Source organism: Symphalangus syndactylus, chromosome 3 (genome assembly GCF_028878055.3).
Source record: "Symphalangus syndactylus isolate Jambi chromosome 3, NHGRI_mSymSyn1-v2.1_pri, whole genome shotgun sequence".
Lineage (NCBI taxonomy): Eukaryota > Metazoa > Chordata > Mammalia > Primates > Hylobatidae > Symphalangus > Symphalangus syndactylus.
In genome coordinates this window covers 38,057,664-38,073,666 of record NC_072425.2, presented here as the reverse complement: position 1 = coordinate 38,073,666, position 16,003 = coordinate 38,057,664, and the positions used below count along the sequence as shown (strand labels likewise).

The 16,003-nt window shown below is 44.4% G+C and overlaps 1 protein-coding gene across 10 annotated transcripts in view; it reads left to right on the top strand.

Annotated features, from left to right (window-relative positions):
- The window catches only part of ZNF462 (zinc finger protein 462), a 152,641-nt gene that overhangs the window by 59,386 nt on the left and 77,252 nt on the right, over positions 1-16,003 (top strand). For 6 of the 10 annotated variants that reach the window (XM_063636156.1, XM_055271582.2, XM_055271583.2 and 3 more), the window contains 5 exons: positions 1,593-1,842; positions 2,373-7,999; positions 8,766-8,930; positions 10,534-10,820; positions 13,738-13,856. In XM_063636156.1, the coding sequence (XP_063492226.1) occupies positions 1,623-1,842; positions 2,373-7,999; positions 8,766-8,930; positions 10,534-10,820; positions 13,738-13,856 (6,418 nt within the window). In that variant the 5' untranslated portion in view covers positions 1,593-1,622. The remainder of the gene's footprint in view (positions 1-1,592; positions 1,843-2,372; positions 8,000-8,765; positions 8,931-10,533; positions 10,821-13,737; positions 13,857-16,003) is intronic. The other 4 variants (XM_055271585.2, XM_063636157.1, XM_055271588.2 and 1 more) reach the window with 3 other exon arrangements.

The window sequence follows — 16,003 nt, the reverse complement described above, 5'->3', positions numbered from 1 at the left end:
GGGTGGGGCCTCAGTGACTGCTGTAATTTGATCCAGAGCTGATAGCAACCTCTTCCACACAATTTGGGTTGGTGCTTAGACATAAAAGCTTGTGTATCTGGAATATTGAGACTTAGCTGAAAAGAGTCTGGTGCACAGTTCAATGTTTATTGAAAAAGGATAAATTGCTGGGTGAAAGAAGAGGAGGTAAATATCTGCAGCTCACTCTGCAAGCTCCGTCTGTCCAGAACTGGACTTGCCAGAAGTTATTTTAGCAGGCGATCAGGAGGAGCATTCTTTGATAGAAAATCTTTGCGTGATGGCTCCTTTCACTACATTGATGTATTATTACTGGACTTTTTTGTTCCTGCAGAAAAAATTTATCTTTTACAGTAAAAGTATAGAGTATTACATCATAAAATACATTGGCTACAGCGTTAGTTCTTGGACATCTGGTTCTAGATTACAATGACTCAGTAGAGTTTGTGATGATCTTACTGAAGTAACTTACTCATTAGATAATAACAGGGTATCTCAACTTAGGATATACATTAAGATAGGAAGGACTCCACCTTTCTAATACATTTTGACTTCTTGATGGTGGGACTCTCCATTGAGTTAGTGTGTAGCTTTCTGTATATTTCAGTCACACAGTAAATAGCAGAATGAAGGTAGCTGGGCAAGTTTTGATTTATTCCATGGCAGCTTCACAACTTTTTGCATCCAGGTATGCACTTCATGTTTGTAAAGGAAAGAAGTGGAAAAAGATAAAGTCATGACTTAGAAGCCCTTCTTCAAAAATGCAAGTTTCTGTTGTCTTCGTGCAAATTGAGGTGCCAAGGTGCAACTTTAAACAGAAACTGGATTGTCATCCAAAGTTGGTTGTCTGAAAACCTCATGAGGAATATTTTATGACCTAATTAGATTGAAGAAGCTGTTAGGTTATAATTGGTAGGTAGTAAAAGAGCAAATAGTCATTTAGCTCATGGAAAAAAAAACCCACAACTAAACTATTTGGAGAAGGGAGGAAAGAGAGGTGCACCCCAATATCAGCAAAGTTATTAAAATAAGAAAAGCTACAATAAAAATGCTCTACCTCCACTCCCAAGATTTAAATACTATTTCACTATTTGGTGATAAAACACCAAGGTAATAATACTAAATAAACAGCTAATGAAGGCTGAAATTTTCCCTTTCTTCTGTGTGGACATCCTCTTTACTTTTGAGATGGTTCCAATTTAAAAAGAAAATGAGTCCAAGGCAGAACCAAAGCCAACATTAAGTTACCAAGAAATTTGGATTCAGTGGAGAAGCTCAGAAACTTCTAAAACTTTTGAAGTATTAAGCATTTCCTTGACAAATGGCATTGGAAGACATACCATGCTAGAAAATGTTTATCTGGTATTTTTCCTTCTTTGAAGTTATGAGGTCAAGGACATCATCTCCATTATGTCTGATTGCCTCTCTTTAGCCAGTGTTCCAATTGGCAAATTCCAATAAGAGAAATCTACTAATACTGGAATTTTTTCCCATTAATGGATGTACAGCCCCATCAGCTCGAGGTATGCGATTAGTGCATTCCTTAAGATGTTTTGTTCTGACTTCTGCCACAGGTTCCTAATGTGAGAGGGTAGTCCCAGATCATGGAGGTGCTTCAGTGTGATGGCTGTGATTTCAGAGCCCCATCTTATGAAGATCTCAAGGCACACATTCAGGATGTCCACACGGCATTTCTGCAGCCAACTGATGTTGCTGAGGACAATGTGAATGAGCCACGATGTGGGTCCATGAACGCCAGTAATCAGACAGAGGTGGAGTTTTCTTCTATAAAGGATGAATTTGCCATTGCAGAAGATTTATCAGGTAAATCTATACTAAACTTGGCACGGCTGATGTATTTTAATTGCTCTCGTTTCCTTTTAGCCTGTAGCCATGGTTCTTAATATACGTGGCTTTTGCAGAGTTTCTTGTGCTTTGCTAGCCATTTTTGTGGTTTGGGCGTCATGTATCTCTTCTTGAGTATCTTAGGTTGTTATCTTTTCAAAAGCTCCCTCATATATCCTACCTTTTAATTTGGAGAACAAGGTAGTTGCTTGGAAAGTTCTAGAAAAAGTAGTACAAGTTATGAAACTTGTATTTTTGTAGCTGTGTGGCTCATTTATGGCGATGAGGAGAATACCTAAAGCTGTACACTGCATCTTTATCCATGAGAATGTGCAGTACGTATATCTTCATTGATGCTTTGTGAATACTCTTCAAGGCCTCATCTTGAGACTTCAGGCCTTTTGCATGTGATGTTTAGTAACGGAGAATAATTAGAATGATACTGATTTGCATGATTGGATATTTTAATTATCTTTTGCTTTGTCACTTTCCTTATGCTTTTTCTTTAGGTCAAAATGCAACTGCATTGGGGACCGGAGGTTACTATGGCCACAGTTCAGGATATTATGGTCAGCATATTGCCGCTAATCCCAAACCAACAAACAAGTTTTTTCAATGCAAGTTCTGTGTACGCTACTTCAGGTCAAAAAACCTCCTCATAGAACACACTAGAAAGGTCCATGGAGCTCAAGCTGAAGGGAGTTCATCAGGACCCCCTGTCCCGGGATCCTTAAATTATAATATCATGATGCACGAGGGATTTGGAAAGGTCTTCTCTTGCCAGTTTTGCACATACAAGTCACCAAGAAGGGCAAGAATAATTAAGCATCAGAAGATGTATCACAAAAACAATTTGAAGGAGACCACTGCTCCCCCACCTGCTCCTGCTCCAATGCCAGACCCTGTGGTTCCGCCTGTATCCCTGCAGGACCCCTGCAAGGAACTGCCAGCAGAGGTTGTGGAGCGCAGCATCTTAGAGTCTATGGTCAAGCCTTTGACCAAATCTCGAGGCAACTTTTGTTGTGAGTGGTGCAGCTACCAGACCCCCCGCCGAGAACGCTGGTGTGACCACATGATGAAGAAACACCGCAGTATGGTCAAGATCCTTTCCAGTCTCAGACAGCAACAAGAAGGAACTAATCTACCTGATGTGCCGAGCAAGAGTGCCCCCAGCCCCACTTCCAACTCCACCTATCTGACCATGAATGCTGCAAGCCGGGAGATACCCAATACCACCGTCTCCAACTTCAGGGGCTCCATGGGCAACTCCATCATGAGACCCAATTCTTCTTCAGCTTCCAAGTTTTCGCCCATGTCTTACCCTCAGATGAAGCCGAAGTCACCTCACAATTCTGGTCTAGTTAACTTGGTAGAGAGATCCCGTTATGGAATGACTGACATGACCAATTCTTCTGCTGACCTGGAAACTAACAGCATGCTAAATGACTCTAGTTCTGATGAAGAGTTAAATGAAATAGACAGTGAGAATGGTTTAAGTGCTATGGATCACCAGACATCAGGCCTGTCTGTAGAGCAGCTGATGGGCTCAGATGGCAACAAATTATTGGAGACCAAGGGGATTCCATTTAGAAGATTCATGAATAGGTTCCAGTGCCCCTTTTGTCCTTTCCTCACCATGCATCGACGTAGCATCTCTCGTCACATAGAAAACATCCACTTATCTGGAAAGACAGCTGTCTACAAATGTGACGAATGTCCGTTTACTTGCAAGAGCTCGTTGAAACTTGGGGCTCACAAACAGTGTCACACGGGTACAACGTCAGATTGGGATGCTGTGAATTCCCAGAGTGAAAGCGTTTCTTCCTCACTGAATGAAGGTGTGGTGTCTTATGAGAGCTCAAGCATCAATGGTAGAAAGTCAGGAGTCATGTTGGATCCCTTGCAGCAGCAACAGCCACCGCAACCACCACCACCGCCACCACCACCGCCACCATCACAGCCACTGCAGCAGCCACAGCCACCACAGCTGCAGCCACCACATCAGGTGCCACCCCAGCCACAAACACAGCCACCACCAACGCAGCAGCCACAGCCACCCACACAAGCCGCACCTCTGCATCCGTACAAATGCACCATGTGTAATTACTCCACCACAACTCTGAAAGGGCTAAGAGTCCATCAGCAGCATAAACATTCATTCTGTGACAACTTGCCAAAATTCGAGGGGCAGCCCTCAAGCCTACCATTGGAAAACGAGACAGACAGCCACCCCTCTTCCAGCAACACTGTGAAGAAAAGTCAGACCTCAATTCTTGGGTTGTCCTCCAAGAACAATTTTGTAGCTAAGGCCTCTAGGAAGCTCGCCAATGACTTTCCCCTAGATTTGTCACCTGTGAAGAAGAGAACCAGGATTGACGAGATAGCAAGCAACCTTCAGAGCAAAATTAACCAAACCAAACAGCAGGAAGATGCAGTGATCAATGTTGAGGATGATGAGGAGGAAGAGGAAGACAACGAAGTCGAGATAGAGGTTGAGTTGGACAGGGAGGAAGAGCCGACAGAACCCATCATAGAGGTTCCCACTTCCTTTTCTGCCCAACAGATATGGGCAAGAGATACCAGTGAGCCCCAGAAGGAGCCCAACTTCAGAAACATCACCCACGATTACAATGCCACCAATGGGGCTGAGATTGAGCTCACCCTTTCTGAAGATGAAGAGGATTATTACGGCTCCTCAACAAACTTGAAAGATCACCAAGTTTCCAATACTGCTCTGCTGAATACCCAAAATCCCATCTATGGGACTGAGCACAATAATGAAAACACAGACTTTGGTGACTCTGGAAGGCTTTACTATTGTAAACACTGTGACTTTAACAACAAATCTGCCCGGAGTGTTAGCACCCACTACCAACGAATGCACCCATACATTAAATTCAGCTTTAGGTACATCTTGGACCCCAACGATCATAGTGCAGTGTACAGGTGCCTGGAATGCTACATCGATTACACCAATTTCGAAGATCTCCAGCAGCATTATGGCGAACACCACCCAGAAGCCATGAATGTACTCAACTTTGATCACTCGGACCTGATCTACCGGTGTCGGTTTTGTTCATACACGAGCCCGAATGTTAGAAGCCTGATGCCACATTACCAAAGAATGCATCCCACGGTGAAGATCAACAACGCGATGATATTTTCAAGCTATGTCGTGGAGCAGCAGGAAGGGCTGAATACGGAATCCCAGACCCTGAGGGAGATTCTGAATTCGGCTCCCAAGAACATGGCGACTTCCACACCTGTGGCTCGTGGTGGTGGTTTGCCAGCTACGTTCAACAAAAACACTCCTTCTAAGACCTTTACTCCTGAATGTGAAAATCAGAAGGACCCTTTGGTCAACACTGTTGTTGTTTATGATTGTGATGTTTGTTCGTTTGCAAGCCCCAACATGCATTCTGTCTTGGTTCATTATCAGAAGAAACACCCCGAAGAAAAGGCTTCCTACTTTAGGATCCAGAAAACTATGCGAATGGTGTCTGTGGACAGGGGCTCTGCCCTTTCTCAATTATCATTTGAGGTGGGTGCTCCAATGTCTCCCAAAATGTCCAACATGGGTTCCCCACCCCCCCCACAACCCCCGCCACCAGACCTCAGTACTGAGCTTTACTACTGCAAACACTGTTCCTACAGCAATCGGTCAGTTGTGGGAGTGCTTGTCCACTACCAGAAAAGACACCCAGAAATAAAGGTTACTGCCAAATATATCAGACAGGCTCCTCCCACAGCTGCAATGATGAGAGGGGTCGAAGGGCCCCAAGGCTCCCCCCGGCCACCTGCCCCCATACAACAGCTGAACCGAAGCAGCTCTGAGAGAGATGGCCCTCCTGTGGAGAATGAGATGTTCTTTTGCCAGCACTGTGATTATGGGAACCGGACGGTCAAAGGGGTACTCATTCATTATCAGAAGAAGCACCGAGACTTCAAGGCCAATGCAGACGTGATCCGGCAGCATACAGCCACCATTCGAAGCCTCTGCGACCGAAATCAGAAGAAGCCTGCCAGCTGCGTGCTTGTCTCCCCCTCTAATCTGGAGCGGGACAAAACGAAACTCCGAGCACTAAAATGTAGGCAGTGCTCATATACCTCCCCCTACTTCTATGCACTGAGGAAGCATATCAAGAAAGACCACCCCGCCCTGAAAGCCACAGTTACGTCCATCATGCGATGGGCATTTCTAGATGGCTTGATAGAAGCTGGCTACCACTGTGAGTGGTGCATCTACTCCCATACGGAGCCCAACGGTTTGCTCCTGCATTACCAACGGAGGCATCCAGAACACTATGTTGATTACACCTACATGGCTACTAAACTGTGGGCTGGGCCAGACCCATCCCCTCCCTCTCTCACAATGCCAGCCGAAGCCAAAACCTACAGATGCAGGGACTGTGTTTTTGAAGCTGTCTCCATCTGGGACATCACTAATCACTACCAAGCATTCCACCCCTGGGCCATGAATGGTGATGAGTCAGTGCTGCTGGACATCATCAAGGACAAGGATGCTGTGGAGAAGCCCATTCTTTCATCTGAAGAGTTGGCAGGCCCTGTGAATTGTGAAAACAGTATACCCACCCCTCTCCCAGAGCAGGAAGCTGAATGTCCAGAGGATGCAAGACTGTCCCCTGAGAAAAGCCTGCAGCTAGCTTCAGCCAACCCCGCCATATCCTCTACCCCATACCAGTGCACGGTATGCCAATCTGAGTATAACAACTTGCATGGCCTTCTCACTCATTATGGGAAGAAGCACCCTGGCATGAAAGTGAAGGCTGCTGACTTTGCCCAGGACATTGACATCAACCCAGGTGCCGTCTACAAATGCAGGCATTGCCCATACATCAACACCCGCATCCATGGCGTACTGACCCACTACCAGAAGCGACACCCGTCCGTCAAGGTGACCGCTGAGGACTTTGTGCACGACGTAGAGCAGTCCGCTGACATATCCCAGAACGACGTGGAGGAGACGAGCAGGATCTTCAAGCAAGGGTACGGCGCCTACCGGTGCAAACTGTGTCCGTACACACACGGCACTTTGGAGAAACTGAAAATCCACTACGAGAAGTATCACAATCAACCTGAATTTGATGTCTTTTCCCAGTCGCCCCCGAAGCTGCCAGTCCCCCTCGAGCCCGAGATGACCACTGGTGTGAGCCCCTCCCAAGTCTCCATCACTGAGGAGGAGGTGGGAGAGGAGCCCGTGTCTACTTCTCACTTCTCTACCTCCCACCTGGTCTCCCACACTGTGTTCCGGTGCCAGCTCTGCAAGTACTTCTGCTCCACAAGGAAGGGGATTGCCAGGCACTACCGCATCAAGCACAATAATGTCCGCGCCCAGCCAGAAGGCAAGAACAACCTCTTCAAGTGTGCCCTGTGTGCCTACACCAACCCCATCCGCAAAGGTCTGGCAGCCCATTACCAGAAGCGCCACGACATTGATGCGTATTACACTCACTGCCTGGCAGCCTCCAGGACCATCAGCGACAAGCCCAATAAAGTGATCATCCCATCCCCGCCCAAGGACGACTCCCCTCAGCTGAGCGAGGAACTCCGGCGGGCAGTGGAGAAGAAAAAGTGCTCCTTGTGCTCTTTCCAGTCTTTCAGCAAGAAGGGCATCGTGTCCCATTACATGAAACGCCACCCAGGGGTGTTCCCAAAGAAGCAGCACGCCAGCAAGTTGGGGGGCTACTTCACAGCCGTCTATGCAGATGAGCATGAGAAGCCCACGCTGATGGAAGAAGAGGAGAGAGGCAGCTTTGAGAAAGCCGAGGTGGAGGGTGAAGCTCAGGAAATCGAGTGGCTCCCGTTCCGCTGCATCAAATGCTTCAAGCTGTCCTTTAGCACTGCAGAGCTGTTGTGCATGCATTACACTGACCACCACAGTCGGGACCTAAAGAGGGACTTCATCATTCTGGGCAACGGCCCCCGCTTGCAGAACTCCACCTACCAGTGTAAGCACTGTGATAGCAAACTGCAAAGCACAGCCGAGCTGACCTCACACTTGAACATTCACAATGAGGAATTCCAGAAGCGTGCCAAACGTCAGGAGAGGAGGAAACAGCTTTTGAGCAAGCAGAAATATGCAGATGGTGCTTTTGCAGATTTCAAACAAGAGAGGGTAAGGATATGTTTTGATTTCCCTTCCCCCAGGAGGCCTCTCATCACTGGTGCCCACATGCACTTCTTCGTTGCCAGCCAAACTGCTGCAGGCTTCCTAGTGACTTAGCTTGCCAGAGAGCTCAATAAGTCAATTAAACATTTCGAGCCTGATTATCTCCCATTCTGTGCTCACCCCTCTCCTTGGTCCCGTTCCCCTCCCTCCTTCCCTTTGACTCCTCCCATGGCTCCCCAGGGGAGGTTTGGGGTGGTTTCTATGTATGTCTTTCTGCCAAGTAGCTTTATCTGAAGCCTAGTTTTACAACAACGCTCGCTCTTTCCTAAGGCAGTGTGGGCTGTCTCTTGGTACCATTAGCACTTCTCAGCCATGTCTTGGTCTTCAATGTTTGCTACATGAATCTAACGTCTCCAGGAGTAGATTTTATTTTATCAAGAAGTTCATTAATGGCGCAACTATGCAACGTTTCACCTGCCTAGTTGAAACTGGTTTGAAAACCAGATGACTTAGTGGCAGTGACGATGAGCTTCTGCACAGAAATCTTCTCTACTCACAAGCCGTAATGTATTTGGGTTTCAAAGACTTTGCATAGTAGGCAGCGTGCCATGATGCTGACAAATTTGTTATATAAAAATACTCGCCTATATCTCCCTTGGTTTTTAACCTGCTAATCAGCTTTAAAATAAAATATGTTAGTAAACTACAAGAATAAATTCTGACAATTGAGGGAGGGCTCGGAGTACTGATGGCTACCAATGTATTTTACCAGCCTTTTGGTCACTTAGAAGAGGTGCCAAAGATCAAGGAGAGGAAAGTGGTGGGCTACAAATGTAAATTCTGTGTGGAAGTGCACCCAACGCTCCGAGCCATCTGCAATCACCTCCGAAAGCACGTCCAGTATGGCAATGTCCCAGCTGTGTCAGCTGCTGTGAAGGTGAGAACTGGAAGGTCTGGATGAGCATTCTTGTGTGTGAGCGATTCGAGTTACTTATTAACCCCATTGCCTAAAGCAGCTCAGGAAAGAGCATCTCAGAATGTGGGCATTCCTGAATTATGCTTGGATTGGTTTGGCTTGTTTTGATTTCTTTGCAGGTTGGACCTTCCTCATCTTTCTGTTCAGGGAAAGGTCGAGTTTCGATCTGGTTTCCTTCCACGCGGATAGTTTGGTGGCAACAGAAGGTCCAGGATTCTCGGTCTAGGAGGCTTCGGGTCGTCCTTCTATTCTGCGTTTAGTGCCATTAGCTCTTCGTTCTTCCAAGTTGCCCGAGCTCTTGAGAGGAATCAAGTGGGTTCTGTTCCCATCATCTTCTGCTCCTCTTTCTTCCTCACTTCTTACTGTTCTCATCTGGCTGAGGATGCAGAGAGCCTAGGAGAATCTCTTTGTCTTCTTATCCTGGGTCCTCTGGGGACTGCAAGAGACATTAAAACTAAAAGCATTCAAGTCACAATTGACCCGGAAAGCCTTGGTTTGTCTCCTCCATCCCATCTCCCATATGATGCTGACAACCCATATGATGCTGACAAGTGTCTTCCCTTTTCCCTCTGACTTTTATTAGGCCACCTGTTTTGAACATCATAATCCTAATAGCAGCCACCACGTCAATATCCAAGCCACCATCCCGGTCTTCCAGGATATTGCTAAGCCCTATTATTTATTAAAACAGAAGTCATTTCAGGGTTCTGCCCTTTCTCTGTGGGTACATGCAAATATATTTTTGTCATCTGCCCTTCTTGAGCTTACATCCTATTTTGCCAATTTAACATGAAGATAAAGTCTCTACTTTTCTTCATTGAAGACTGAAGCTTTCTGTCTTTTGGCAGAACAGTGGCAACCCAGGGATATCAGCAGTCGGCTTCTTTCATACACCACTGCGGTGTGTCCCAGGCTCGTTTCCTGGGATCATGTGAGAGAGACAGAAGGGCTTTTCCTGTGTAATCAGTAACCCAAGGAGCTATCTCAAAAAACAGGTGACTTAAAACTAGGCTGCTCCTTGATTTTTTGAATTGATTATGCAGCAGTCTCCAGTCATAGAGTGAAGTCACCATCTACAGGGTAGGGGGCAGACAGCAGGATCTTTTGCTTTGCTTCCTTTCCAGATAATGGCCCAAGGCTCCTCAATGACCATACTACTTTGCTTTTCTTTCTCTTCCCTCCTTCCTTCCTTCCTCTCTTTTCTGTGAGCCACAACCCTAGCCCAACTTTGTGTCATCTTAGATGGGGTTGCAGTTTGAATTTTCTTTTAAGATGGGGAAGAAGTGAGTGAAGTGTCTTCAGAGTGGGAGAAGCCCTTGTTCACATTTCGCAGACAGTAGCAACCTGTGTCCGGGTATGTTGTCCTAAAATCACCTCCACTGCATGAAGAATGGCAGTTGGGCTTGCTCTCCCCTCTAGGGGTAGCTGGAGAGGCAGGGGAGGAAGCTTTGACAAGAAGTGCTGTTGAGTTTGGGAGAATGAAGGGAGCAAAAGAAAGCTGGGGGCAATGATGATGGATATTTATTTTGTTGGTGGGGCATGTGTGTGTGTGTGGTTCTCTTAGCAGGAGGCGGATGACCCTGCCCACTTGTTCCTGGATGAATTGGAAGCAGCCAAAGACGCCAGTGGCGCCCTGGTGGGCCGGGTGGATGGTGAACACTGCTTGCTTGATGGAATGTTGGAGGATGAAACCCGGCCGGGGGGATACCATTGCAGTCAATGTGACAGAGTCCTGATGTCCATGCAGGGGCTGCGTTCTCATGAGAGGAGCCACCTGGCCCTGGCCATGTTTACCCGTGAGGACAAGTACAGCTGCCAGTATTGCTCGTTTGTTTCTGCTTTCAGGCACAAGTAAGTGCTATTGGGGGGTCACTAGTGGTTATTGGGAGAAGCTTGGATGAGTAAGAAGGCCCCACTCATGGTTCACACCTGCTGCTGTGTTACCTGGAGCCTCAGTCACCTTTTCTGTAAAATGGGGCTGAGAATAGGAGATTGATAGATGGCGTTAGATTTGGCAAATGCAGGCATTTTAAAAATGAGAATTAGAGGAATTGCTATGATTTACCCAAAGGAAAAATGCAGCTATGGAGAGTAGATGAGTCTCCTGATTCATCTGTCAAACATTGAGCCAAAATCTAGTCATTGTTTGAGGAAGTAAAGTCCATTTGGAAAACTGAGTTGCTAACGAGGTAAAATTAGGGCTATTAACCCATGTGACCAAAGAAACATTGCTTGCAATTTTTCAAAAGATCTTGAAAGGTAAAGAAGTTCATGGATGCCAAAGAGTTGCTTGACATACAGGGAGATTGAGGAGAGGGAGCTTCCCATTACTCGTCACAGCTTTGGAAGTGTAAATATGGAATAGGTGTGTAAGGCTTTTTGGGGCCACGGAAAGAGGGGTGGTTTTAAGAACAACTTTTTGTTGCCTTTCTCTTTCAGCTGTATAAAAGAGTGATAAATATTCAATAATGCGTTTGGACAGTCTTGGATAAAGGTGACTAAGACTGACATGCTTTTTAAAACAATTTTTTTAATGAAATAAATGATGGACTATTTGCTTCTTACAGAAGATAACAGGGCCAGTTAGTGGTTGTTGAACAGAAGAAGGAGGTGGTGTTTTCACAGAGGTTAGGATGGGTTGTAAACACTTTATTATTATACAGAGCCTAATATCTAATCTTTGTCATCAGATCCATACATTGGCACAAAACTTGAAATACTTCAATTCAAGAAGTATTTATTGAACAGCATCTATCACATTGTCTGACACACAGTGGAACTTCAGTAAATAATTGTGAATACATTAATATATCCTGTCCTAGGTACTGTGCTTTTGGGAAGTATAAAGACACAGGCCATAGTCTGTGGCCAAGAGAATTTAGGGTCAAGGGTTGGTTTATGAAGTTAAAAAAAAAAAAAAAAAAACCCCACTGACTCAGCAAAATAAAGCACGTCTTTGAAAATATCAGTAAAATACTATGATGTGTCAAAGAAGGGAAATGTTACATCAACTTTGGAAGAGTCAGGAAGGTTTTATGGTGTAAGGAGCATTTGGGTCAAGTCTTAAAGTAGGAAAATAGGACTTGAATAGTTTGGAAAGGACATAAGATGTAGAGGAAAAGCTGAGGGAGGAGACCATGAAGCTGACTGGGGCCCTAGCTGGGGGTTCAGTTTGACTAATCCTTAAGTTACATGTAAAGGAATAGTGAAAGATAAGGTCTAAATACTTTAAAGGAGACCGTATTTGGAGTTTTAAATGCCAGGAAATAGTATTTCATAATTTAAATTGCTGGTAAAAGGAAGAGTCAAATTAGTAAAATAATTATAATTGCTAACATTTATTGCATCTCACTGTATACCAGGCACTGTACTAAGTGCCTTTAAATATTACTTAATTTCATTCTCAAAACACTCCTATAAGGTATGGCCCCATTATTATCATCTTATGAATAAGAAAAGTAAAGCCTAGAAAAATTAAGTAATTTGCCCAAGGACACATAGCCTATATGTAATGGCTGGGATTTATCCCAGGTAGCCTGACTCCATAGCGTGTGCTCTTGAGATGAAAAAAAAAAAAAAACATGGGGGCTGGGGACAAGGAATTAAGAAGCAACAATAGTAGCTAGTTCAAGAAGTTTGGGAATGATTGAAGGAATGGATTTGCCTTACTTGGAAAAATTGACTTAATGCATGGGATGAGGGACAAAGTAAAATACAAATGGCACCTAGGTTTTCAGTTTACTCAACTGGGAGAGAGGTTAGTGCCATTTATAGAAACAAGGAAATGAAGAAGAGAATTTGTTTTGTAGAAAACTCTCTGATGGGTTTGTTTAGAACAGGTTGAGTTAAAGATAACTAAAGGACACCCAGAGGGAGCTGTCCAGGGGCAATTGAAAATGTTGCTTTGGAGCTCAGGAGAGCATTATATGTTGAAATGGTAAGCAGTACCGTTCCCACATGAGGCATTTAGAATGGAATTTAGTTCTCTGGAGTACTGATACAAATTAGAACTTCTTCCCACACCTTGTTCGGTAGATTTATTATTTTTTAGGCTAATAATTATTATGAAGTACTAGGGGTTCGTTGTAATTAAATAGCTCCCTTGTAAATTGCTTCTGGAAGACTTACAGCAAACATGGCTGTGTGTATCAGAAGGGATGTACAGCCTTTTGACCATGTGACTCCTTTAAACATGCGTGCACTATGCCTCCATATTAATATAGACCCTGGCAACAAGACAGCCCATTGCAAGAAGGTCAGCCACTTCGAAACCTCCCTTCCTCACTCTAGTGTTCACAATGAAAGTAGAATTAGAATTCAAAAAGAAAGTCAGCTCTTTTCAAATGCTAAATTTCTCTAATTCCCATTCTGTTATTTGAATAAGTTAGAGGACTAATTGATAGGCACTCTCACTGGCTTGGCAGGAAACTTGAATTCACCCATATTGTACCCTCTCTTTAGATACACTCTTCCAATGATCAGAGCTCTAAGAAGGGACAATAAAGATTCTTACCATGACCTGTTACCACTGCCATATCTCTAAATCCAAAATAAATCTCTTGATGTTTTCCTTTGGCTTCCTGTCCTCTTAGAGTAGGTACAACTCTTGAAAATTAATTAATTAAATTGATAAACGCCATTATTGGAAAGTAAACAAAAGGACTTTGAACGACCTAGAAGTAGAATTCCTGGAAAAAAGGCAATGAGCAAATCCTCTATGCAATTTTTAATTTTGTTGTTTTTCTTTTTGTTTTCCTTCTACATCAAGTTTGGATCGCCATATGCAAACCCACCACGGACACCATAAACCATTCCGATGCAAACTCTGCTCCTTCAAGTCCTCCTATAACAGCCGGCTGAAAACACATATACTCAAAGCTCATGCTGGTGAGTTGTGCACTGATGATGCACAAGTTCTTTAGCACTCTCTGAGTTTGAAACCTGATGGTCTTTATGGAGTTAAATACTGTCCTGCCTTACACTTGAGATGCCTTATTGTTGGGATGGATGTATATTCAGTTTTATTTTCACCTAGTAAAGAAAAAATAAAGAAAAAAGTAAAAGTTAAACAAAATCACCTAAATCCAAAATAATACAAAGCCTATGTCACCCCTGTTATGGTTAGTTCGTTCGTGCTACTAACAAGTTAGAATTAGACTGTTGGTGATTTTTACAGAAATTTCTAAATTGCCTCTACTTTCTAATTCCATTGCCAAGAATTGTTGTATCTACTAAAAAGACTTTCCAGCTAAAATAAAGTTACCAACTTAAGGAAGTTAGAAAGGGCAAAGGGAACTCAAGATATGTGAGATTTTTCAAGAGATACCCTCAGATACGTTTCCATACATAAGATAGAAAATGACTTCGGGTTGTGAGTGTCCAGGAGCTGTGCTGGTCTCTATCATATTGTTGTTCCATCTCATTAATCATTAGAAAAAATTGGAAATGAAAGAAGAAATACAGTCATCTATAATCTTATCCGAAGACCACTGTTGTTGACGTCTGATGTGTCAAGAACATCCCTTACCCACCAGGCTGTGCACTAGCATGTTATATGCATCATCTTCTTTAGTCCTACAGTCGTCCTAAAGGGGAGGCATTGTGTCACATCCTTGTGACCCTTGGTCACACTTTGAACAGTGTTGTGAGAACCGCTCAGAACCTGGGTCCTTCATTTTTGCCAGCTCCTCATACTCTGTGTAAACAGGACCATGTCTCTTCACTGTCTTCTGAGTGTCGGATTTTGTTGAACTGACTTAATGCAGTAAGATTACCCAGGGCTCCCAGTTGTCCCAAACTCCACTAGGAGTAAGGAATGGGACAGGGAAATTAGCTATAGGGGCTTCTCTGTATCTTTTTGTATTTTTCTGTCTCTGGGAAATTTCTACTAAAGTTCTTGAAGTGAGTGGCTTTGGGGTTCAAATCACTCTTTTCTAACTTGTGTATATTGTAAATTATCCAGCTGGGACACTATCCTGGTGAGTTTTGCCCACAGGCCTTAGCCTTGTCAAAAGCACTTGTACCAGCGAGAGCTGAGAAGAGATGATTCGGCCTATGGGAAAGACTTGAAGAGAGCATCAGAGCCTGCACACTGATGCCAGCGTATTAAGCTGAAGTGTCTGCTCTTGGAGCTGACCCAGCAAACTGGCCTCCCTGTACTCACTGGCTGGCAAGAAGAGAGCATCCAGTAAGAGAGATTGGGAGCAATGTAATTCAGTTCTTGACATGCCTTGGAACCTTGGCCTCCATGACATTGCTTTGAGCGACTGAGTGGGACTTGGCTTGGAAAAAGCCAGTACATTTTCTAAAAGACTCTTGACTCATCTTGTCTGTTCTAGATGGATTATTTTATTTTATTTTAAAGAAGAAAAGGCAATGTGTGCTAACCCAAACATCTGGATTTGAATTCTCTCTCAGGTCGTGCAGCTCGCAGCCACCAGCAAGGTTCACGTAACCAAGCTTGCATTAAAAAAAAAATGAAAAAATAGAATAAAGAGGGCAGTAGTATTCTATATATTGTTATACATATATTAGTAAACATCATACACAGCATTGTCATCTAACTCCTAAAGAGATACAACTGACTGGTGTTCCCGGTTGGGTCCTCTGACTTTTTTGAACTTCTGTCCTTCCTTGTACTTTGTGATGTTGGGCAATTCAAGTTTTTATGTGGGTTTCTTCAAGACTTCTTTGGGGCCGGGCGCGGTGGCTCACGCTTGTAATCCCAGCACTTTGGGAGGCCGAGGCGGGCAGATCACGAGGTCAGGAGATCGAGACCACGGTGAAACCCCGTCTCTACTAAAAACACACAAAAAAAATAGCCAGGCGCTGTGGCGGGCGCCTGTAGTCCCAGCTACTCGGAGAGGCTGAGGCAGGAGAATGGCGTGAACCCGGGAGGCGGAGCTTGCAGTGAGCCGAGATCGCACCACTGCACTCCAGCCTGAGCGACAGAGCGAGACTCCGTCTCAAAAAAAAAAAAAAAAAAAAAAAAGACTTCTTTGGAAATGCAAGCTCTGAGGGTCATCAGTGGTGAG